At 40.1% G+C, this 24,216-nt stretch overlaps 1 protein-coding gene across 6 annotated transcripts in view; it reads left to right on the top strand.

The window, feature by feature from the left end:
- The first annotated feature begins 929 nt into the window (after nt 1–929).
- hyal1 (hyaluronidase 1) overlaps nt 930–24,216 on the top strand; it is a 48,808-nt gene continuing 25,521 nt past the window's right edge. The window contains exons 1-2 of one of the 6 annotated variants that reach the window (XM_060919311.1): nt 930–1,217; nt 21,965–22,006. In XM_060919311.1, the coding sequence (XP_060775294.1) occupies nt 21,988–22,006 (19 nt within the window). In that variant the 5' untranslated portion in view covers nt 930–1,217; nt 21,965–21,987. Of the gene's footprint in view, nt 1,218–1,423; nt 1,449–8,923; nt 9,012–21,964; nt 22,007–22,518; nt 22,636–24,216 lie in introns of those variants that run through there. The other 5 variants (XM_060919310.1, XM_060919309.1, XM_060919312.1 and 2 more) reach the window with 5 other exon arrangements.

Raw genomic sequence — 24,216 nt, 5'->3', positions numbered from 1 at the left:
TGATGTCACTGTTTGCGACGCCTAACGACATCACGTGACTTCCACCCACTTTCGCTAACTCCACCCAATGTGTCCACCCACTTCCAGCCAGTACGGTTCAGCGCGGTTGTAGTCGAAATGGAACTCCAACAGCCCCACTCAGCTCGACTCAGCCCAACTCAGCACGGCACGGCTCAGCCGCGCTGGTAGTGGAAAAACGGCAAAAGTGTCACTCTAATGTTCTGAATTGTACTCCATGACAGCTTTTTTTAGCACTCTGCACCAATACCTCACTAGGCTGCATATCACAGCAAGTGTCTGTGTTGATCTTGCCGGAGTGCCCATTCAGAATCTTTTCAGTCGCTATTGAAAGGCGCTCAGGTGGAAATATGCGTTTCAGACAAAATGTTACTTCCCGGTTAGTGGGATTTTCACAATGCGGTGTGCGCATGATCAAAAGTGGAACGAAGTCTCGCTACCACAAGATAACGCGCAATTTCACAAGACTCTTGGCTGTTTGTGCTTTCTGTGGTGTACAGTACGTTTGTAAATGAACGTTATGCGCTCTTTTATCATCGTGGGAATTGATAGCTCAAAATAAATATTGAAGTTTTTTAAAGAATCCGTATAACTTTATTTGTACGCCCGTATACTACGTTTATTGAATCAAATCCGTATAAAATATGGACATTCCGTATAGGTTGACATGTATGCATTTTTTGCCAGCAAAGTAGAAAACAAAACCGCCCAATCTGGCAGCACTGGATCGGATACGACGATTTGACACACAAGCCATCTTACCACACGCAATGCGAGTGGTAAGATGGCGGCCAGAAGCAGCTCTGTGAAGTTCGGTCCGCCATCTTTTTAATTCTTTGGTTGAATGAGGGAGCTGCCGCACAGATTTATGGGTAGTAAGAAACATCAACGTTGTCTTCAAATGGAGCCGTTTGAAGGCATTTTAGAAGACAGGAAACGAGATTCCGATCCATTTCGAGCGGTCTTTGATACCTCGCTAGCTTGTTAGAAATCCTCCTGAGGCAGCGTGTCCCCCATTTCGAAACTTATAAGCCCCACCCTCGCTCCTCCCACTTTTCATTCCGACACACCCCTCTGAGGCTCCACTTTCTGCCATGATTTCTTCCTCTTTTCAGAGGCTTTCATGGTTTATTCCAGGTTACGAGGAGTTTCCTTCTGTTTTTGTTTGTGAATTATAACCCCAAAATCTACACGGTTCGGTAGGTAAAGCCAGCCAGCTATTTTCTATGTACATTATTGTAGATTCTTAATGTAAATCAAAACAATTTCACCTTTACTGTAAGATATTTTATATTTAGTGAGTACAGTACCTTAAATATGGCCAAATTCAACTAATATGCCTCTTGATTAGCTTGTTACAAAAACAAAGAATGGATTATTAAACCTATTTCTAAATATTTTCAAGCTTGAAATGGTCATCCTATTGGCAGGTAAGTTTGTTTATTTCAAGTATTAACTTCTGGAAAGAAGCAAAATTAACTGCTAGTAGAATTTTAGACCTGAACGTAAATATGTCTAGAAATAGGGTTAATAATCTTATTTTGTGATATAATTGTCATAATTAGATATATTATCTCTAACTTTTTTCTTTATTCATGCATCTTCCCTTGCTAAGATAGCTTTTTTTTCCCCGCAGTGTTACACCTTTTCTACTTCCCCTTTTCCTCAAACTCCGTCCCTGTTTCATCTGAGAGTCAGCTAATAAAATACACACTTTTTTTAAATTAGACTGGAATACTCTATATTCTATAGTCATTAAGAACAAATACAACATTTAATAAGGATCAATATTAGAGTTTATAAAATCAAAGCTTGTAAAGTGTTTCATAGAGTAATCGTGATAAAAAATCTCATCTCATTATCTCTAGCCGCTTTATCCTTCTACAGGGTCGCAGGCAAGCTGGCGCCTATCCCAGCTGACTGTGGGCGAAAGGCGGGGTACACCCTGGACAAGTCGCCAGGTCATCACAGGGCTGACACATATGCCGCTTTTCCACTACAAACGCGGCTGAGCCGTGCCGTGCCGAGTCGAGCTGAGCGGGGCTGTTGAAGTTGCATTTCGACTACAACCGCGCTGAACCGTGCTGGCTGGAAGTGGGTGGACACATTGGGTGGAGTTAGCGAAAGTGGGTGGACGTCATGTGATGTCGTTAAGCAGCGCAAACAGTGACATCAGTGACAGTGGCGGAACAAGTCAGAGCCGGGCCGGGGGCGGGGCAAATGACCAGGCCCTTTCTCATCTCATCTCATTATCTCTAGCCGCTTTATCCTTCTACAGGGTCGCAGGCAAGCTGGAGCCTATCCCAGCTGACTACGGGCGAAAGGCGGGGTACACCCTGGACAAGTCGCCAGGTCATCACAGGGCTGACACATAGACACAGACAACCATTCACACTCACATTCACACCTACGGTCAATTTAGAGTCACCAGTTAACCTAACCTGCATGTCTTTGGACTGTGGGGGAAACCGGAGCACCCGGAGGAAACCCACGCGGACACGGGGAGAACATGCAAACTCCACACAGAAAGGCCCTCGCCGGACCCGGGGTTCGAACCCAGGACCTTCTTGCTGTGAGGCGACAGCGCTAACCACTACACCACCGTGACCAGGCCCTTTATTAAAGCTTATCATAACATCATTTAGGCTACAAAATGTCCGCAACTGCGGTGTTTACCAATTTCAACACTACCGGGTGCAACTATGTTATTTAGTACATCAAGTCCTTCAAACGAACATGTAACTCAGAAACAAAAAAACATTAGGATACTGTACATGGCTCATAATAAAACATCAATAGCCTATACTGCGCACATTATTTGAAGGGCATACGAATGAGCGCTCAGAGTGGTGACAGGAAGAGTCAGAAATAAAAGGAGGGCGGTGCAAACCTCACTGAATGCACTGTGTTTACCAATTTCAACACTACGGGGTGCAACTATGTTATTTTGTACATTAAGTCCTTCAAACGAACATGTAACTCAGAAACAAAAAAACATTAGGCGACATACTGTACATGGCTCATAATAAAACATCAATAGCCTACTGCGCGCATTATTTGAAGGGCATACGACGAGCCTTGCGCTCCGCGAACTCGTCCACGATGCTCTGTATGTCACTGATTCAGTGAGCTTTTAAGCGGTAGTCTCACGACCCGAATAGTAAACAATAAACATGGAGGACATGGAGTCGTTAGTGTTGCTGGTCTTGGTGCTGTGGCTTGTTGTCACCGACAACGCCAACAGATACTGACAAGAGCGTATAGATGAGGCGAGGCGCATAAGGCTTCAGAAATTCTCGTAATTCATAATTATTCTCCTTCCGGGTTTGCGGTGTTTACAGATCCCAGCGCGCTCGCGGGGCGTGTGTGGGCATGTGAGGACACTCCTCCTCACCAATCAGTGCACAGGGGAGTGTCTGCTCACGCCTCCAGCCTCAGTCGGCTCGCTTTGGCTCGCTTCAGCCCCACTCCAAAACGGTGCGAGTTTTAGGGGCTAAGCAGGGCTGAAACGAGCTGAGTCGTGCTGGTTTTTGGTAGTCGAAACGCGAGCCGTGTCGGGCTGAAGTGAGCTGAAGCGAGCTGAAGTGAGCTGAAAAAGGGTAGTGGAAAAGGGCCAATAGACACAGACAACCATTCACACTCACATTCACACCTACGGTCAATTTAGAGTCACCAGTTAACCTAACCTGCATGTCTTTGGACTGTGGGGGAAACCGGAGCACCCGGAGGAAACCCACGCGGACACGGGGAGAACATGCAAACTCCGCACAGAAAGGCCCTCGCCGGCCACGGGGCTCGAACCTGGACCTTCTTGCTGTGAGGCGACAGCGCTAACCACTACACCACCGTGCCGCCCGTGATAAAAAAATATAAAGAGAAATTACATTAAAATGCAAAAAATTGAGATAAAAATACAAAGTGGAAAAAAAGCTGAGAGAGACATTTAAATGAAATCATACAAATGAAACCTAATTAAATGCAATGTTGAATCTTGAATACATATAGATAGATAGGGTGGCACGGTGGTGTAGTGGTTAGCGCTGTCGCCTCACAGCAAGAAGGTCCGGGTTCGAGCCCCATGGCCGGCAAGGAAGTTTATATGTTCTCCCCGTGTCCATGTGGGTTTCCTCCGGGTGCTCCGGTTTCCCCCACAGTCCAAAGACATGCAGGTTAGGTTAACTGGTGACTCTAAATTGACCGTAGGTGTGAATGGTTGTCTGTGTCTATAGCTGTGTTCACGTATATACCGGTACGATAGTGGTATAACTGTATCGATACAAAGTATACCGGTACAGTTTAGTGCATCTGTCCACACTAGCGAGAAATGTTTGCGGTTTTCTTTCACGGTAGTTGAAATGCGCGTGCACGAAATGTTTCCATGGTTACCGAGTAACTTCCTTCCGAGAATATGGTGGATGAAACAACGTGTGTGCTTTTTGTTGTCAATGTACAATCTGTATTTCTGGTGGTCATTTATTCAGTCGAATCGTATAAAACGCGCAAGGCAGTTGAGAAAGAAACAAAGAAAACGAATATCCGTTCTTCACTATTTTATTCAGCAAAGACATCGATTGAGGTGTGTGACTTTGCGCATGCGCATTATATTTGTATCGATACAGAACCGCTTCATCTGTCCACACTACAGCGAAGCGCTACAGTACCGATACTGTACCGATACGAAACCCATACATTTGTGGGTTTCGTACCGATACAGTTATACCGCTACAGTACCGGTATAGTTGCTAGTGTGGACAGGTGTTGCGGTACGAAAGTAGTATCGTATCGGTACAAAATCCCTAGTGTGGACAGGGTATATGTGTCAGCCCTGTGATGACCTGGCGACTTGTCCAGGGTGTACCCCGCCTTTCGCCCGTAGTCAGCTGGGATAGGCTCCAGCTTGCCTGCGACCCTGTAGAACAGGAAAAAGCGGCTAGAGGTAATGAGATGAGGGATGAAACTATGTCCCTTTACACACTCATCCAGAAGGGTAATTTTGCACAAGACCATCTGTCTACAGCAGAAAAAAAATAAAATAACAAAACGCGTCTGGAAAAATCCCAAGGGAGTCTGGAGCCAGATTCGTGACATTATCTGCGGAAGCGCCAGCAGGCTGCGCGAGCTTTGCACGGTTTCAGTGCACAGCCTGTGTAGACCAAGCGCTCCCATTTTTCTCTCATTGTCCGGTCTTTTGGAAAACGATGAGTGCTAATCCCATCAGGGTTGGTGTTGCTACACCCTCCTACGATACATCTGTTAACCATTTTAATAATTACGCGATAATGTTGAAGAAATTTGCAGAAAACCACCAGGTCGTTTTCTAATAAACAAACCAGCGCTGACATAGGATTCAGAAGGAGGCGTCCAGCACGTGTCGTCACGAAAATCAATGTTTCCCGGGAAATCCAAATGCCAAGTTTTTTCAGAGGCGGACCAATTCGCCTCAAATGGTTTGATTTCAACTGAATTTTTCTGGTATTGCGCAAGGTAAAAAAATTGCAGACAGTGCAGAATGCGACAGATATTTGACAAAAGTTTAATATAAAATATGAGAATTACATTGGTCTGCTCCTGAATTTACCCGTGATATGCACTTTAAAACATCTAATGTTTTATCTTTGTAATAAAAAGTGGGGCCATTTCTGGTTTTCATGTATTTTGATCATGCATTGTATAAAGAGTGGGATTTTCCTCACTGAGTGCACTGCTTAACATTAATTTTAACCAGTTATGTTAACATTTACTTTAACATTAATTAAAGACAATGTGAAAATCTCTGGTATGGGTACATAGTTTAGATTTATAGACTCAAATTGTAGGCTAGCTGAAATAGATGTTTTAGATTCATGAAAGTAAATATATTAAATTAATTACCATATACGCCACCAGTAATGGACAAAGTATTTAAAAATATACAAAACACACAATACAATGTAAATAAACAGTTTACTTCAATCCAGGTAATTTCAAGGTATGGTAAAATGTATTATTATTATTATTATTATTATTATTATTATTATTATTATTAGGGCCCGAGCATAGTTCGGTGTGAAGACCCTATTGTTTTTCGAAGGATTATTATTATTATTATTATTATTATTATTAGGGCCCGAGCACCGTTCGGTGTGAAGACCCTATTGTTTTTCGAAGGATTATTCTTCTTTGAGACCCTATTGTTTTTCGAAGGATTATTATTATTATTATTATTATTCTGCCGCGTTTGGCCTTATTTGAGGCATTTCCCATGCATGAAAACTCATGAAATTTGATACACACATCAGTCATTGTAACCGCAACTCAGCCACAGACGTTTGGCCCCGGGCATGACCCAGAGACTTCATAGCGCCCCTTTTTCTATTTCCCATTGAAATGAATGGATAGAACTTTGGAGTGATGATGTCATAAGGCCATTTGGAGTGAAATTACACATGGTCATTTTTAACGTACTCCTCCTAGACGGTTCATCAAATTCATGTCAAACTTGGCAAACATGATGCCAAGATATTGCTGAAGTTGAATTGCGAAGGGATTTTTGATGTGTTGTAATATGTTGAAATATTATAACAGAATATGCCAAGATATTGCTGAATGTTGAACTCGATATCTTGAATATGATTCTGATACAATTCTGTGCACACTCATACCGAGTCCAGTCTTTATTTTACACATACACATGATCAAATACACACACAAACACAAGTACATACATACTGTACATACAGAAGTACAAATATAAACCTAAGCAAAAAAGTTAGAAAGTTGAACCTTAAATATATTGTTAAATGGAAAATGTACACACAATAGCTTCATGTGTACTAAAGTACACTGGCATAACCTTTGCTTTTACACAGTACATGCATGTTCTGTTCACATATACATAGTCTATTAATGTACCTGCTTCAGTGGTAGGTACTGAAACAATCTGTGTGAAGTCTTTGGCTGCTATAAAGTCAATAAGGCACTGAGTTTTTAAAGTATCTTCATTAAAATCTCCCAAAATGACTGTTATTACCTGCTTTGGATAATAGGTCAAGCAGATTTAACATACATGTACAGTGAATGCTTCTGTAATTGTGTTTTTAATGAGGGATGCAACCTTTTGTGTTCTTTGTGTGGTTTAAGGGTTGTTTTACAATCAGCGTACGCAAGCTAAAAATCACATTTAACACTTATTATCTTCAATATCAAAAGGCTTGACTAAATAAACTTGGTTGTTTATTGTAGCCCTGTGATAGCTCTATTTACCATGCAAAAAAAATTTGGTGATAACGTTATTTTTGGTGAATGTATGGCAGTATATGTCATATTTAGCAAAATTACTCGTGTCATTTAGAAAAAGTGCTTTTTTGACCACAGGTAGCTCCAAAAGGGATGCACTTAAATCATTCTTTATACCATAAAACAAATATTTGGCTCCATATAATTGGAAACATAGTTAAGTTTTAATGTTGAATGCCAGTAAGTTTTCAGACTATTTTGATCAAATTAGTATGCAATTGTGTCCAAAAAAAGTCCTCTCCGAGACAGCTAATTTTTCAATATAAAATAACGTATAAAATTATCTTCATCCTAAAATGTGGTCAAGATATTGGGACAAAAATATTAGAGACAACTAACACAAAGCTTACAGCCTTATATTTAAAAGCACTATGGAAGTAGTGGATTCTGAATTGTCCAAAAAAAAAGTCCTCTCCGAGAATCACTTCATTTGTTTCTCCCAGCCCTGCTTAAAGCTACACTTAATCTTCTTTATCTTATAGCAGATGACACAAAACTACCATAAACATATGTCAAAAAATGACCTGAAATCTGTTCTTTAACTTGTCCTTCACTTAAAAACTGGTACAAGAACCAGTTTGAATCAATTTGAATTTTGGACCCCTGTGACACAAACTTTGTACCCTGATTGTAAAACAACCCTTAATAAAATCTACAAAATAGCTATCAAGTTATACAATTGTTATATTGTTGCACGAAAAGTCATGAAATTTGATACACACATCAGTCATTGTCACCGCTACTCAGCCACAGACGTTTGGCCCTGGGCATGGCCCAGGGACTTCATAGCGCCCCTTTTTCCATTTCCCATTGAAATGAACGGATAGAACTTTGGAGTGATGATGTCATAAGACCATTTGGAGTGAAATTACACATGGTCATTTCTAACGTACTCCTCCTAGACGGTTCATCAAATTCATGTCAAACTTGGCAAACATGATGCCAAGATATTGCTGAAGTTGAATTGCGAAGGGATTTTTTTAAAGATATTTTTTGGGGCTTTTTTTCACCTTTATTGGATAGGACAGTGTAGAGACAGGAAATGAGCGGGAGAGAGAAACGGGGAGGGATCGGGAAATGACCTCGGGTCGGAATCGAACCCGGGTCCCCGGATTTATGGTATGGTGCCTTAGCCACCTGAGCCACGACACCCCACGAAGGGATTTTTGATGTGTTGTAATATCTGGGCTCACGCTAGCCGCTCGCACATCCGCAAATTGCAAAGTTTTATTCCAATTTGCGAAAAGAAAATCATCTGTATTCGCATTTTATGCGAAAGTCATTTAAAGTTTAAGCAAAATCCATCAAACAATTGCAATTTCTCAAGGTGAACAGTACCTTTCGTGTCTATCTTCGATGTTTTGATTTATAACCAACGCCCCCGAGTTTCGAAGATTCTTATTGGTTGACCGCAAATTCCGTCTTCCAGTAGCAGCGCATAGACATATAAACATAGATGCCGCCTTCTGCGTAGAATCATATGTCATCCTCGCCGCCATATTGGATGTGGCAGAGTAGAGATTCTTCAACCGTCTCTGGTATAGCGTCTAGATAGTAGCCGAGAATAAAGATGCCTCGTTCATGTGCTGCGTTTAACTGTACCAACAGGTTTACCGTCCAAACGAGATCACATGGGATTACCTTTCACAGGTGAGACTGGAAAAATACTCTTCAATACTGTTCCTTCAGTCTTCAGTTTCCCAGCTCATCTCCACCGGGTAGGTGTAGAGTTATAAGCAGTGAGAATTAGATAATACAGTGCCACACTATGATGAACGTTTTTGAACGTATGATGAATGTTTTTAACCTTTCTGAATGTGAAGGAATCAGTGATGTATTTTGTTTTGGTATGACATTAGAACCTGGCCGAACTCAGTTTGGCAGTCATTCAGAATATTGACGGGTATTTCGCACACTATTTATAACCATCACATTAAAAGTTATATGTGTTGTTTTGATGCCTGTTTGTTTCCCAAATATATACGTGTGTGTCTTAATGGGTGAATAAAAGGCATCGAGTTAAATATTATTGTAGAAAGGGGCTTTATGAAGTTCAGTCCATTTACTTGCATTGGTTTACGGGGAAGATTTGCCACATCCAATATGGTGGACACTCTGACGTATCCCAGCAACGGGGCCACCAGCTCAATGCGGCGTCTATGTTTATGTCTATGTAGCAGCGGACCTTACATATAAAATGATCAGTTTCCGAATTGCACTGATAATGTCGGCAATTCTCGCTCATTAGTGAACAAGATTATAGCGAGGTTTGTTTAAAATAAATTATCCGACTTTACGTATGACAAACTTATCTAAAAAGTGAGATAACATATTAGAATATTCTGTTAGCTTTCTCAGTTAGGGATAAAAACACGATATAACCATTCTAAAGATGCATTTTCTACATAATATCAACCCTGACAGAACTTTGGAAGAACTCACAGATGAACCAGGATATATCGACCAAGTGTACCTTGTTTTCAGAGCGTTTTGACGCACATGGTTCAAAGTTTTGACTGCAAGTGTTTCATTTGAGAAATTAATGGTGAATATCATTATATTTGGGTTATGAGATTAATTTATAAGAAACAACCATTGATTTTAACTCTGAGCTCCTTTCATCCTACCCATAAAGACACCCCCCTCCCCCTAAACACACACACGCGCACACACACACACACACGGATCCCAATTAAACACACACACACATGGATCCCAATTACACACACACACATACACACATCTCAATAATGAAAACACACACACACGCGAGGCAATACTAGTGGCTGAGATGTTAAAATAGAATTTTGAAAAAAATAAAATTAATTTAGCAAGGACAGCCACTGATATTGGTCAAGTCAGACACTGATGTTGGCCAGGCCAACTTTAAACATGACCCATAGGTGTGATAAATCCCTGATAGAGTTGGAAGCCACTCACCATGCAGTTATGTTACACAGCCAGTCAGCATACTACAGAGGGTGACTAAGGGCTAAAAGGTGCATAGATGACAAACAATGCAAAGCACATCACACCAGATGTTAGATATCTCATTATCTCTAGCCGCTTTATCCTGTTCTACAGGGTCACAGGCAAGCTGGAGCCTATCCCAGCTGACTACGGGCAAAAGGCGGGGTACACCCTGGACAAGTCGCCAGGTCATCACAGGGCTGACACATAGACACAGACAACCATTCACACTCACATCTACAGTCAATTTAGAGTCACCAGTTAACCTAACCTGCATGTCTTTGGACTGTGGGGGAAACCGGAGCACCCGGAGGAAACCCACGCGGACATGGGAGAACATGCAAACTCCACACAGAAAGGCCCTCGCCGGCCACGGGGCTCGAACCCGGACCTTCTTGCTGTGAGGCGACAGCGCTAACCACTACACCACCGTGCCATCATGTTAGATATAATGAAAAATATGGACTCCGTAAACCAGATTAAGGGGGTTAAATTAAACACACAATTTCATTACATATATACAGTTGATGAAATGATCAAAATAAGAGGATTCAAGAATAAATAAGCATGCTATGAACATAAATCAAGAACATGGAAAGACAAGGGCAGGAAACAAGCTTGCAAACACTATTGAAACACCAACAAACTACAATAACAATTCATTTTTCAATATTATGTCAGTGCAAGAAATATTTAGAAGTATAACATATCTTGCTAAAAAAATTACTTTGCTAAAAAGAAAATTGTTCTTTTAGCATTTCTTGCTAAGCGAAATTGCAAATTGCTAAAGAAAAATTTGAGTCTTTAGCACTTTTCGCTAAAACAATTTGGGTCCTAGAGTGAGCACAGAATATGTTGAAATATTATAACATAGAAATATGCCAAGATATTGCTGAATGTTGAATCTGATATCTTGTAATATGATTCTGATTCATTTCATCTCTTTACAAACATAACACACCTGGGTATGTCCTAAACAAAATGTGGTGTCACAACATGAGTTTCAGGCTTGTGACTTGTAACCCACTGTGATGAAAACAAAACACTACACCTCATTAAACTGCATCACAATCACATGTCACATATTGTAACTTTACAAAATATTGGATATCGTGAGTCTGATGATATAACGTACAATTCTGTGCACACTCATACACACACAGTCATAAGAATATTTATGCATACACACATACTGGAATGTCCTGGGTTGCGAACCCACACGTGCGAGGGCCCGTCAAGGCCGCTAGTGGCTTTAATTCTTCTTCTATTATTATTATTATTATTATTATTATTATTATGCCGCGTTTGGACTTATTTGAGGCATTTCCCATGCATGAAAAGTCATGAAATTTGATACACACATCAGTCATTGTCACCGCTACTCAGCCACAGACGTTTGGCCCTGGGCATGGCCCAGGGACTTCATAGCGCCCCTTTTTCCTTTTCCCATTGAAATGAACGGGTAGAACTTTGGAGTGATGATGTCATAAGGCCATTTGGAGTGAAATTACACATGGTCATTTCTAACGTACTCCTCCTAGACGGTTCATCAAATTCATGTCAAACTTGGCAAACATGATGCCAAGATATTGCTGAAGTTGAATTGCGAAGGGATTTTTGATATGTTGTAATATGTTGAAATATTATAACAGAATATGCCAAGATATTGCTGAATGTTGAATCTGATATCTTGTAATATGATTTTGATTCTGATACTCTTTAGCCGTTATGGGCCTGTCTGGTATAGCGCCACCAACTGGGCAAGGAAAGAATAGAGTTTTGAAATGTGTGTTTTGACACATGATGGATTTTAACATGCTCCTCCTAGACGGCTCATGAGATTCATGTGAAATTTGTTATACGTGATGCCAAGATGTCGCTGATATTAAATTGCGAAGGGATTTTTGATATCTTGTAATTTGTTGAAATGGCCTTATGATTTTAATATCTTGCCACATAAATAGGAAACATGTCAGAAAGCCACAGTGCACTGACTGTATGGTCGGGCACTTCTTACTTCAAAAGATATTATGATAACCTGATGCCCAGTGGGCCTGCCTGTTATAGCACCTGTTATACAATTCTGTGCACACTCATACACACACAGTCATATGCATATTTATGCATACACACATACACTCTCTCACAAGTACGCACTCACATGCACACGCAACATCTATGAGCACACACTCTTTCTCACACACCACCTCTCTCTCTCTCTCTCCCCCCCTCTGACAGACACACACACAATAATAATAACCTGCCATCATTGTGCATTTTGTTGCAGACATATGAAAACTCTGCATGTACACACACACACACACACACACACACACACACACAATTGTGTGGTACAATTATGATCACACACTGCAGACACAGGAAAGCTAAGATGACTTAAGATTACAGCGTGAGATAGAGATAAGGAGGAGACACGTATAGTTTTGTACATGCATAAATGTACATTTTCACACCACAGAAACGCACACACACACTTGCAGTCTTTTTCTGTCTATCTCTCATCCATCAAGCAGTCATGGCATTTGCAACATGCACATCACCTTTGAACATTTGATGAATATATGACATGTGACTATTTTGTTGGGTGGCGGAATGTCCTGGGTTGCGGAACAACACGTGCGAGGGCCCGTCAAGGCCGCTAGCGGCTTTAATTATTATTATTAAGGATACAAATAATTCCCGATCTCCTATAGCTGAATTGATTATCTAGCCTAAATGAATAGCCTTAATTAAAATGTGTAGTCTGCTACACATCACAACAAATTATACAAATTACTGACACTTTGGTAACATTACCATAAGCCTACAGCTTGACATAGTCAGCTACAGTGGTGCTTGAATATTTGTAAACCCTTTAGAATTTTCTATATTTCTGCATAAATATGACCTAAAACATCATCAGATTTTCACATAAGTCCTAAAAGTAGATAAAGAGAACCCAGTTAAACAAATGGAGATTCGGTTCATGGACAGATGCCCTGACATTTTCCTTTAGAATTCGCTGGTATAATTCAGAATTCATTGTTCCATCAATGATGGCAAGCCGTCCTGGTCCAGATGCAGCAAAACAGGCTCAAACCATGATGCTACCACCACCATGTTTCACAGATGGGATAAGGTTCTTATGCTGTAATGCAGCGTTTTCCTTTCTCCAAACATAACGCTTCTCATTTAAACTAAAAAATTCTATTTTGGTCTCATCTGTCCACAAAACATTTTTCCAATACCCTTCTGGCTTGTCCACGTGATCTTTAGCAAACTGCAAACGAGCAGCAATGTCCTCTTTGGAGAGCAGTGTCTTTCTCCTCGCAAGCCTGCCATGCACACCATTATTGTTCAGTGTTCTCGTGATGGTGGACTCATGAACATTAGCCAATGTGAGGGAGGCCTTCAGTTGCTTAGAAGTTACCCTGGGGTCCTTTGTAACCTCGCCGACTATTACACGCCTTGCTCTTGGAGTGATCTTTGTTGGTCGACCACTCCTGGGGAGGGTAACAATGGTCTTGAATTTCCTCCATTTGTACACAATCTATCTGACTGTGGATTGGTGGAGTCCAAACTCTTTAGAGATGGTTTTGTAACCTTTTCCAGCCTGATGAGCATCAACAACGCTTTTTCTGAGGTCCTCAGAAATCTCCTTTGTTCGTGCCATGATACACTTCCACAAACATGTGTTATGTAGATCAGACTTTGATAGATCCCTGTTCTTTAAATAAAACAGGGTGCCCACTCTCACCTGATTGTCATCCCATTGATTGAAAACACCTGACTCAAATTTCACCTTCAAATTAACTGTTAATCCTAGAGGTTCACATACTTTTGCAACTCTCAGATATGTAATATTGGATCATTTTCCTCAATAAATAAATGACCAAGTGTAATATTTTTGTCTCATTTGTTGAACTGGGTTCTCTTTATTTACTTTCAGGACTTGTGTGAAAATCTGATGATGTTTTAGGTCATATTTATGCAGAAATATAGACAATTCTAAAGGGTTCACAAACTTTCAAGCACCACCGTACTCTGGGATAACACACTAATTTGTGTGTAAATTAGCTAATGCCATTGAACTGTTACAGTTTTACCTCAGCTGGGTTTCTGTTACAGCAACACTACATCTAGCAACAACTTCAGCTGACTGATTGAAGCTGCACTGAGTTTTCTACTGCTAGCATTGGCCACAGTAGGCTATGGTTTGTTAGGTCAACCGCTACATTTCAATACAGTGTGACAAGCAAAGTTATGTTGTATACAACATCGCAAAATGTAGCTGACACATTTAAAGGCTAAATAACATAGATGACAATGTCAATTCAGCCTACAAGAAAAGACTATGGTTCATTTGTCCAGGAGCGGATGAAGCGACCTGTCAAAGCTGAATGAATGACTTAAAGTGCATATTCTGGACCATTTTTTTAAAAATAAGAAAGCATGTCCCTTTACACACTCATCCAGAAGGGTAATTTTGCACAAGGCTATCTGTCTACAGCAGAAAAAAAAATTAAAACGCGTCTGGAAAAATCCCAAGGGAGTCTGGAGCCAGATTTGTGCCGTTATCTGCGGAAGCGCCAGCAGGCTGTGCGAGCTTTGCATGGTTTAAGTGCACAGCCTGTGTAGACCAAGCGCCCCCATTTCTCTCTCATTGTCCGGTCTTTTGGAAAACGATGAGGGCTAATCCCATCATGACTGGTGTTGCTACACCCTCCTACGATACATCTGTTAACCATTTTAATAATTACATGATAACGTTGAAGAAATTTGCAGAAAACTACCAGGTCGTTTTCTCATAAACAAACCAGCGCTGACATAGGATTCAGAGGGAGGCGTCCAGCACGTGACGCCATGAAAATCAATGTTTCCCAGGAAATCCAAATGGCAAGTTTTTTCAGAGGCGGACCAATTTGCCTCAAATGGCTTGATTTCAACTGAATTTTTCTGGTATTGCGCAACGAAAAAAATTGCAGACAATGCAAAATGTGACAGATATTTGACCAAAGTTTAAAGGGGAACAGAGGGCAATATATAGAGTAAATATAACAATAAAACACACATTAACGAACCTTATTCAAGACTTACAAAAGTTTTTTGTTCTAAGGTTGGAAAGTTATAGTGTTTTGAAAGTAGCTTGAGCAAACTATTTCCGCAGTTTGAACAGCCCACCATGATATTAATTTTATCCAATCAGAATGCACGTTCATTTTCTCTGCGTAACACTCATGACGTATGTATGTGCCCAGTTGTGTTGGCTCATTGAGGTTGGGAATAGCACGTGCGAAATACCTGTTTCTGCCTCTTGCGACGATTTCGCAAGTCCACGGGTGGCGCCTATCTCATTGCAGCAAATAAATTCTGCTGGACTCGTGAGCAACTCCACGTTACATTTTCCGCACGAGCACCACGCCGTGTCACCTGCACGCAGACGCTCTGCCCCACGCTTGCCATGCCCATGGTCAGCATCAGTCTCATCCTCGCCGTCATCCGAGCTTTCTTCTCTTATTTCATCACCGGAGTCGAGAGTACCTCTCCTAGGTTCAAACTGGTACCCTTCTAAGCCATAGCCTGCTTGCAGTGTGTCTTGCGGGATCTCTTCGTATGATTCGACAGAGCTGTCGCTTTCACTTGATGCGCCCAACGCCATGATTACACGCTTATCTCCTCTATTTCGGAGAGTTCTGCTAGTGCAGTGGGTAGCGCTGACGTCACAGTCTTTTAAAAATGGCGACTCTTGTGCGGTTTAGCGTATAAAGTATTATATTTACAATTACCAAGATATTTCGTTGTTTTCTAGTATATAAATTTGATAGAATACTTAAGAATACGTTACTTTGTCACATCAGCAACTGTATATATTATATTTGGTACCCCTTTAATATAAAATATGAGAATTACATTGATCTTGCTCCTGAATTTACCCATGATATGCACTTTAAGTTTAGGCAAAGATTCTAGCGCAGGGGCAGATCCAGCAAAATGGGAAGGGGGGGGAGGGCACATCAACCCAGTAAGGCTGGGGGTCCAGGGCTGTCAGAGGCCCCCGGAAGCTCTGCAGTTTTTAAATGCCTGAAGATGCATTTTGAGCTGTCAGAGACATGTTGCAAATTAAATCTCTTAAAGAAAATTACCATATCAAAAATATATGATTTAAAAGTAGGAACTTTTCAAAACCATTTTATTAGTCACTGAAAATGATATTGTCAGAGTTGCAGGTATATGTGAAGAACATAATTACCACTGATGTATGGTAATATTTATGAAAGTTGCATTGTCATATAATGCATTACCACATGACACGCTACAGTGTAGTACACTGGCCACAAAACACCTATCAATAAAATATTACTATTTTCGCAGCTGCAGTCTGAGCTCCTGCTCAGGACATTCAATGTACATATAAGACGGTGAATATACCCAGGTAAACCAAGGTAATGTAAGTGGCCACTTAAGACAGAGCTTAATACCGAGATAACTATAAACAAAGACTGCAAGAATTGCATGTCTCTAATACAAAGGCAGTAACTGCAATCTGAGCTCCTGAGTCTAATAGACTGAGATAACTATACAATGATTTTGTGAGTTTCATGTGAACAAGTCATACAGTAAGTCTTAGTTCCCAGGACTTGGGGGATTTCAAGCAGATTTTCTTCAGAGCCATTGCAAAAATCAACATCTCTCATAGACCTATCCAACTGCTGTTGTAAAACTCAAAGTGAGGCTCACCCTCAAAACAGCGTGTGTACCATGTACATACAGGGGGTATAATAAATACAGGGATACCCTATTAATGAATATGAGCAGTAACCGGATAGCCAACACGTGTGCGTACACGATAAGCCTGCTGCAGCATCTTATCATTTTGGCTTGTGAGCATGCGTGTTAATGATACCATAAACATAAAAGGATGGCATACACCCTTTACATGTCGTCTACAGTGCAGTCCGGGAATACAGTATGATGATATGTCGATGCACGAAGTTCTGGTGCCCTGTTAAAATCCAACAGGACTTGCCCAGCTTGTTTTCACTGCATTCATGTCATAAGTGAAAAAAACCTAAGCTAGGAACCGACTATTAAATATAAATTTGTACGATAAACTCTTCAGCTCAATCCCACATATAATTTATTTATTTATTTATTTTTCTTAAACCTTATTAATTAAAAAAGGGTGGGCACATCTCCGTATCTGCAATACGATAAAGTCACAATTCCAAGTAGCCATGTACTAAAACCTTTTTTTTTGATGGGGAGGTGTGCTGGGAGCCCCCCCCCAAAAAAAAAAAAAAATCTGTGCCAGTCACACTCTGCTAAAAAGTTGTTTTTCAGCTCCACCAATCAAAATACTGGAAAGGTTCTCGCCAGAGAGGTTCTAGAACATCTCTGCTATCGGCCTGAGCCCGTCTTAAAGTGAGCCACAAAACAATACGCGAGGCATCTGCTGAAAGCTTTTAGATGTTTTGGTCTTTTTTTTTTTTCCCCAGTCTGTTTTTTTCCCCGGGTCTGTTGGTCATGGTTAAAAGTGGGGACGTTTCCAGGGACTGCTGCAGCCAGGGACAGGCCACCAAAAACGGGGACTGTCCCCGGAAAACAGGAACGTCTGGTCACCCTAATATACAAGTTATTATAAAGTGGGTAATGGTCTCAGTAGTTCACAAGTGTACAGGTTTCCAGCACTTGGGTTGATTAGTAAATAAGAGCTGACCTAATACGTGCCCATTCCAAAACCACGGACATTAACATGAAGTTGGTTCCAATTAGTAGGGAGTGACTCACTCCCCACCAACATCAATGAGCCTTGGGTGCCCGAAATGCCTGCCATTTTGGAGATGCACTGACCTGGTTGTCTCGTCATCACAGTTTGTCCCTTGTCAACTTCCTTACACTTACCCATTTTTCTTGCTTCTGACACATCACCTTCAAGAGCTGACTGTTCACTTGCTGCCTAATACTACCCCAAATCAGAAATAGTTGGGAAAATATGTTGAAATTTTAAATTAAAACTGAAAACATTGAATGAATAGTAAATAATATTTGACCTGTATTGCACTCAAAACAACACAACGGCACATTTATTTGATGTTTTACCTCATGAAATTTATTTATTGATTATTATTATTATTATTCCCTCCAGATGAACATTGAATTATTTCAATTTTGATTCTTGGAACACATTTCAGAAAAATTGGGACAGTAAAGCATTTACTACTTTAATTGCTATTCCTTTTCACAACACTTAAAAGATGTTTAGGGACTGAAGACACCAAGTAGTGAAGTGTTTCAGGTGTTTTGTCCCATTCTTCCTGCAAACAGGTCTTAAGGTGTCCAACAGTACAGGGTCGTCATTGTCGTATTTTTCATTTCAAATTACACCACACATTCTCTAGTGGAGACAGAGGGGACAGGTACCCTCTCCTTCTACAGCCATGCCTTTGTAATGTGTGCAGAATGTGGTTTTGCATTGTCTTTTTTTTTTTTTAAATAACCCTGGAAAAGGTGGTGTCTTGAAGGCAGTATATACTGCTCAAAAATCTCAATATACCACACCCTCCAGGATTTCGCGATGTTGCGATTTGCAACTTCAACGCAACTTCAACCAATCCCTGCGAATTCGGGGCGGTGTTGCAGTTATATCCAATCACCGCAACTTTCCCACAAATTTGACCAATCGTTGGCGTCGTCTTGAGGTGACGTCGACAAACTACCTTCCGCCTTACTTCCGTGTATAGACCTTTTGCAGTCACGTAACCGGAATGTAAACAGCCGCCATCTTGTCGGTAAAAAACACAGCACTCGTGTACAAAATGGATCAATTTCAACCGACGGACTACACGGCTCATTTTTCTAATGAGCAGATAACTAGATATATGTCTAAAATAAATGACCTACAGATTAGTGACCCTTATCAATTACCGGACGTAGTTTTCACGACCGTGTCAGTGGATATTGAACTGCCAGCAGAATACCCAGATGTGTATAATTACCTCATTAACTTTCCCTCGCTGTTCAGTGGTGAAGCACTGCTTGCTTATAAATCTCTGGACAGTTATCTTTATAGAAATTCAGGATTTGTCAGCCCCCCTCAGATGTGGCATCTTGTAAACAAGAAAATAACAATCCTCATTGGACGGGTAAGTCACTTAAGTATTGAGACCCCGCTGGTCTCGCTATCTCGTGCAGAATGTTGTGCATGCGATGGAAATCGCTACAAACTGTCATTTTCTGCTGGAAACCAATGTCCAGTAAGTCCATACGGTTGTAGTGGATATTGAAGTCCGGTACAGACGAACAACACGCAAAAAAATACACAAAAAACATAAACGTGCACAGGTAGGGAGAGCTTGTAGTCTATCACTATTACTGTATGTATATATGGTATACCTGATAGCAGCAATCCATTTTGCATGCCTGTCAGGGTCCCGTGGCAGCCTACTGTCAAGTGTATGTGAGCATCATGGGTTTCCCACACTTGAAAGGGAAGGACTCGGACACAGGATTCCACTCGTCTTATGTTTTATTGATTTTCAGTGGAGTTGTAGTAGAATTGTATATAGTAGGGTTTTCCAGAAGAAAAGGTAGAAGTAGAAGACGGAAATATGGCGTTTGACCGACAAGGTGGCGTCTGTTTACAATCTGGATCAGATGTGATGTCACATGCAAGTGCTCCATACGTTCAAGAGAAGCAGCATGTGCGCAGTGTTGCCAGATTGGGCGGTTTTAAGTGCATTTTGTCGGGTTTTGAAAATATTTTGGGCTGGAAAACGTCAGCAGTATCTGGCAACATTGCATGATGCGCGAGTCAGTGTTTATGTAGGCTTAAATTCTGTTACTGAAAGTGTGTTATGTTTACAGTGAAAGACTGTGTGCACTTTACATTATTTTTTTACTTAATACAAGAAATTAATGGATCTTAATGTTCAAATTGGGTTTTTTTCTTCTATGAAGCCTGAGCCATTTATTTTATTAGTTTATAATTATTGTTTAATTTAGTCTTCAGGAGAGACTGCCTGCACACAGTACTAGTGTTAATAGTTTTTTTTCTTACATGAAAGCTGAGGCATTTATATTATGTTTTAAGGTAACTTCATGTTATGCTGTGAGGTTCTGTGCGCTTTAACTTTTGAACCAACAGGTGCATTTGGATAAGTAAAGCCTATTTTTCTGCATTTTTGTCGTCCTGGTAATCTTTTATATTGGTAAAGTTGTTTATAGGATAATTTCTCAGTGTCTTTGTTTTTTAATCAATAGTTTTTCAGTAATAACTTAATATTTAACATATCACTCAATTTTAATCACAAAAAGAGAAAATGGCAACAATTTCTCGCAACTTTCACTTCCTCCCGCAATGTAATCGCAACAAAAACCTAAACACTGCAACTTTCATCGCAATTTTTTGGAAAACCCCCCGCAACATCAGACATTTTAGCCCGCAACAATCACAAAAAAGGCCCGCGAAATCCTGGGGGGACTGATATACTTTTCTGCATTAATGCTGCCATCACAGAAGTATAAGTTACCTTTGGCAAGGGCACTGACACAGGGCCTTCAAAGTTTGGGAGAATAGCAGGGTACAAATAATTTACAGCAGGGTGCAAAATGGTAAAATGTCTGCCAGCGGCAGACATAATGCACGCAAAGCGTGCAGGGGGGGTTTCAAAGGGGGGTGCGCCCCACTTTTGGCACGGAAAATTTTATGAAATGCACTGAGAAATGGTGGCCTCTGGTAACTTTTAACTGTGAAAATAAAGGGTAATCAATACTATTTGGAAACTTGAAATATGAAACCATACCTCAGTCATTTTATCAAATTTCAGAAATATTTGCAAACAAACACATAAAAAGTAGTCCGATTGAAATCCACATATGATGATATAATAATTTTAAGTCTGATGTGCACTCTGACTAAGCTAAGGTGACAAGTTTCTCCAGATTCTCTAATACTATTGAAGAATATGGTGAAATCTTGAATACAGATGAAGAACAAAACAACTTCAATTATAATCAAAATGTTTATTTTTTGGCAGTCGATAAACTGTTACATAAAATGCAGCTACATGTACTTCATCAGCTGACTTCATCGTTATTAAAAAACAGCAGCTGGCAGCACTCATTGACAGTCTCAGCATTTCTATTGAAAATAACTTTTATCCAAATCTCATCAACCTAATCATGTAGGGGCCTACTGAATAGAAATTATATAAATCTAGTTATTTAGTGCGGGTTAGGCACAACAAATATTATGAGTGTGTGTGTGTGTGTGTATATATATATATATATATATATATATATATATATATATATATATATATATTAGGGCTGTCGAAGTTAACGCGATAATAACGCGTTAACGTGATCTCAATTTATCGCGATTAAAAAAGTAGTGCCGTTAATGCAAATTCTAATTTGGCCCTGCGAGTCACCCGTAGTTCCTGTTGAGGCTTGTCGTGCGCTGGTTCAATAAGAGTAAGTGTGAGTGATGGAGAAAGGTCTGTTAAATGGGAAGTTTCATTTCAAAAGTAGAGTGTGATTGAACATAGATGCCGCATTCTGCGTAGAATCATACGTCATCCTCGCTGCCATATTGGATGTGGCAAAGTGGAGATTCTTCAACCGTCTCTGGTATAGCGTCTAGACAGTAGCCGAGAATAAAGATGCCTCATTCATGTGCTGCGTTTAACTGTACCAACAGGTTTACCGTCCAAACAAGATCACATGGGATTACCTTTCACAGGTGAGACTGTAAAAATACTTTTCATTGTATTTGGTCATTATAACGTAATTTTACGAACAGATTTTCCTGACTTTGTGGCTAGTATGAAGTCTCGCGCATAATAGCCGTTCGGTGAAACCTGTCTCCAAACAACGAAGTATTTCCTTCGTAACTACGCTGATAACACTTTGTGTTTTTGTCAAACATTGGAGCTTTGTATTCATTCTGAAGGTTTATTGTTATTAATATGGAATAAAAAGTAACTGGGATACATCATTGTTAATTATCATTCAAATTTTAGGTAAATTATTTTAATTTGCATCTTATACGGATTTTATAAGGGAAATACAGATTTTGGAGGTTGGTTATACAGGTTTGATTGACCAAAGGTTGACATGTATGTTTATAACCATCACATTAAAAGTTATATGTGTTGTTTTGATGCCTGTTTGTTTCCCAAATATATACCGTACGTGTGTGTCTTAATGGGTGAATAAAAGGCATCGAGTTAAATATTATTGTAGAAAGGGGCTTTATGAATTTCAGTCCATTTACTTGCATTGGTTTACGGGGAAGATTTGCCACATCCAATATGGCGGACACTCTGACGTATCCCAGCAACGGGGCCACCAGCTCAATGCGGCGTCTATGTATGTCTATGGTGATTGAGTTGGTTTTGGTATGCACTTATACTTTTGCAAAGTGAGATTTCAGTATGCTGTAGCACTGTGATACGACACTAAATGTCTTTATTGAAGTCCAACTGCAATTTATTTTTGTTTGCACAGTACTGTGAAGTCCTATAGGCTGTGACTGAATACAACTCCAGCACAATTGAAGTTTTATTTCATTTTTATTTTCTTTTGTCACACATGTCTGAACTGAGACACAATAGTATGTGACTACATGTTTTATATTTGAGACTACAGCTCCCTAATCCATCACAAAATCCAATTTTGTGTTTTGTATGTTCAGTACTGCCTAGTATGTGAGTGAATAAACTCCCTTACCATTTTCTCTTGTCCCAGCAGTTTTTAACAAGTACTTTTAGCATAAAATGTGTTCACCATTTTAATTGTAACATTTCGCTTTAAAAGCCTTATTCATTTACATAGATTTTAAAAAATGTGATTAATCGCGATTAACTATATGAAATTCTGAGATTAATCGCGATTAATTTTTTTTAATCGTTTGACAGCCCTTATTTATATATATATATATATATATATATATATATATATATATATATATATATATATAAGGGCTGTCAAAAATGTCGCGTTATTAACGCGTTAACTTGACTCAATTTTAACGGCGATAATTTTTTTATCGCGAGATTAACGCTCTGTGACATGATGTAGGTTTTTCTTAAGCTTTTGAAACTGCCAGGAACTTGGAACAAAGACTTTGCTTAGAAAAACGATAGCAGCTAGACTGTAATGCCACGCCCCGCACAGCCAGAGTCCTCTGCCCTCCCCTGAAGAGCCACGGTGCTCGGCTTAGGTTTCGTTTTCCCATCGGCGGCTCCAGCCCGACTTTGCAGTGGCTGTGACAAGATGTGTTATGCTCTGCAATAAAAAAAACCCATAGTACAACCAGTGTTCGAACTATGCCGATATTTTCGGGGGGTCCCTTTTTTCCCTTGGGGGGGTGCTTGCGCTTGTCTCAGAGCGCGGCTCTCCATCGCGCGCTCACTTCGGATATGCAAATGCTTCCCATTACACACGATTGCTATGTCAATAAACATCATTTTGCCAATATTTTAGAGACCCCCCAACATTTCCCAAATCATGTTTTCAAGGGATCTCATGTCTGTTTCAGGGGATCTCGGATCCCCCGAGTACCCCCGTAGTTCGAACGGTGAGCAAGCCCATTCACTTTTTTATGCTGATAAGAGAATTACATGGTTTTTCATGTGACAAAAATGTGCGATTAAATTGCGATTAATCGCGAGTTAACTATGACAGTCGCGACATTAATCACGATTAAATATTTTGATCGCTTGACAGCACTAATGTGTTATATGTGTGTGTGTGTGTGTGTGTGTGTGTGTGTGTGTATATATATATATATATATATATATATATATAAATAATGTGTGTGTGTGTGTGTGTATATATATGTGTGTGTGTGTGTGTGTATATATATATATATATATATATATATATATATATATATATATATATATATAAATAATATGTGTGTGTGTGTGTGTGTGTGTATATATGTGT

This window comes from Neoarius graeffei, chromosome 4 (assembly GCF_027579695.1).
Source record: "Neoarius graeffei isolate fNeoGra1 chromosome 4, fNeoGra1.pri, whole genome shotgun sequence".
In the NCBI taxonomy this organism is placed as follows: domain Eukaryota; kingdom Metazoa; phylum Chordata; class Actinopteri; order Siluriformes; family Ariidae; genus Neoarius; species Neoarius graeffei.
The sequence above is the reverse complement of the archived record's forward strand: the minus strand, read 5'-3'. Positions and strand labels throughout refer to the sequence as shown.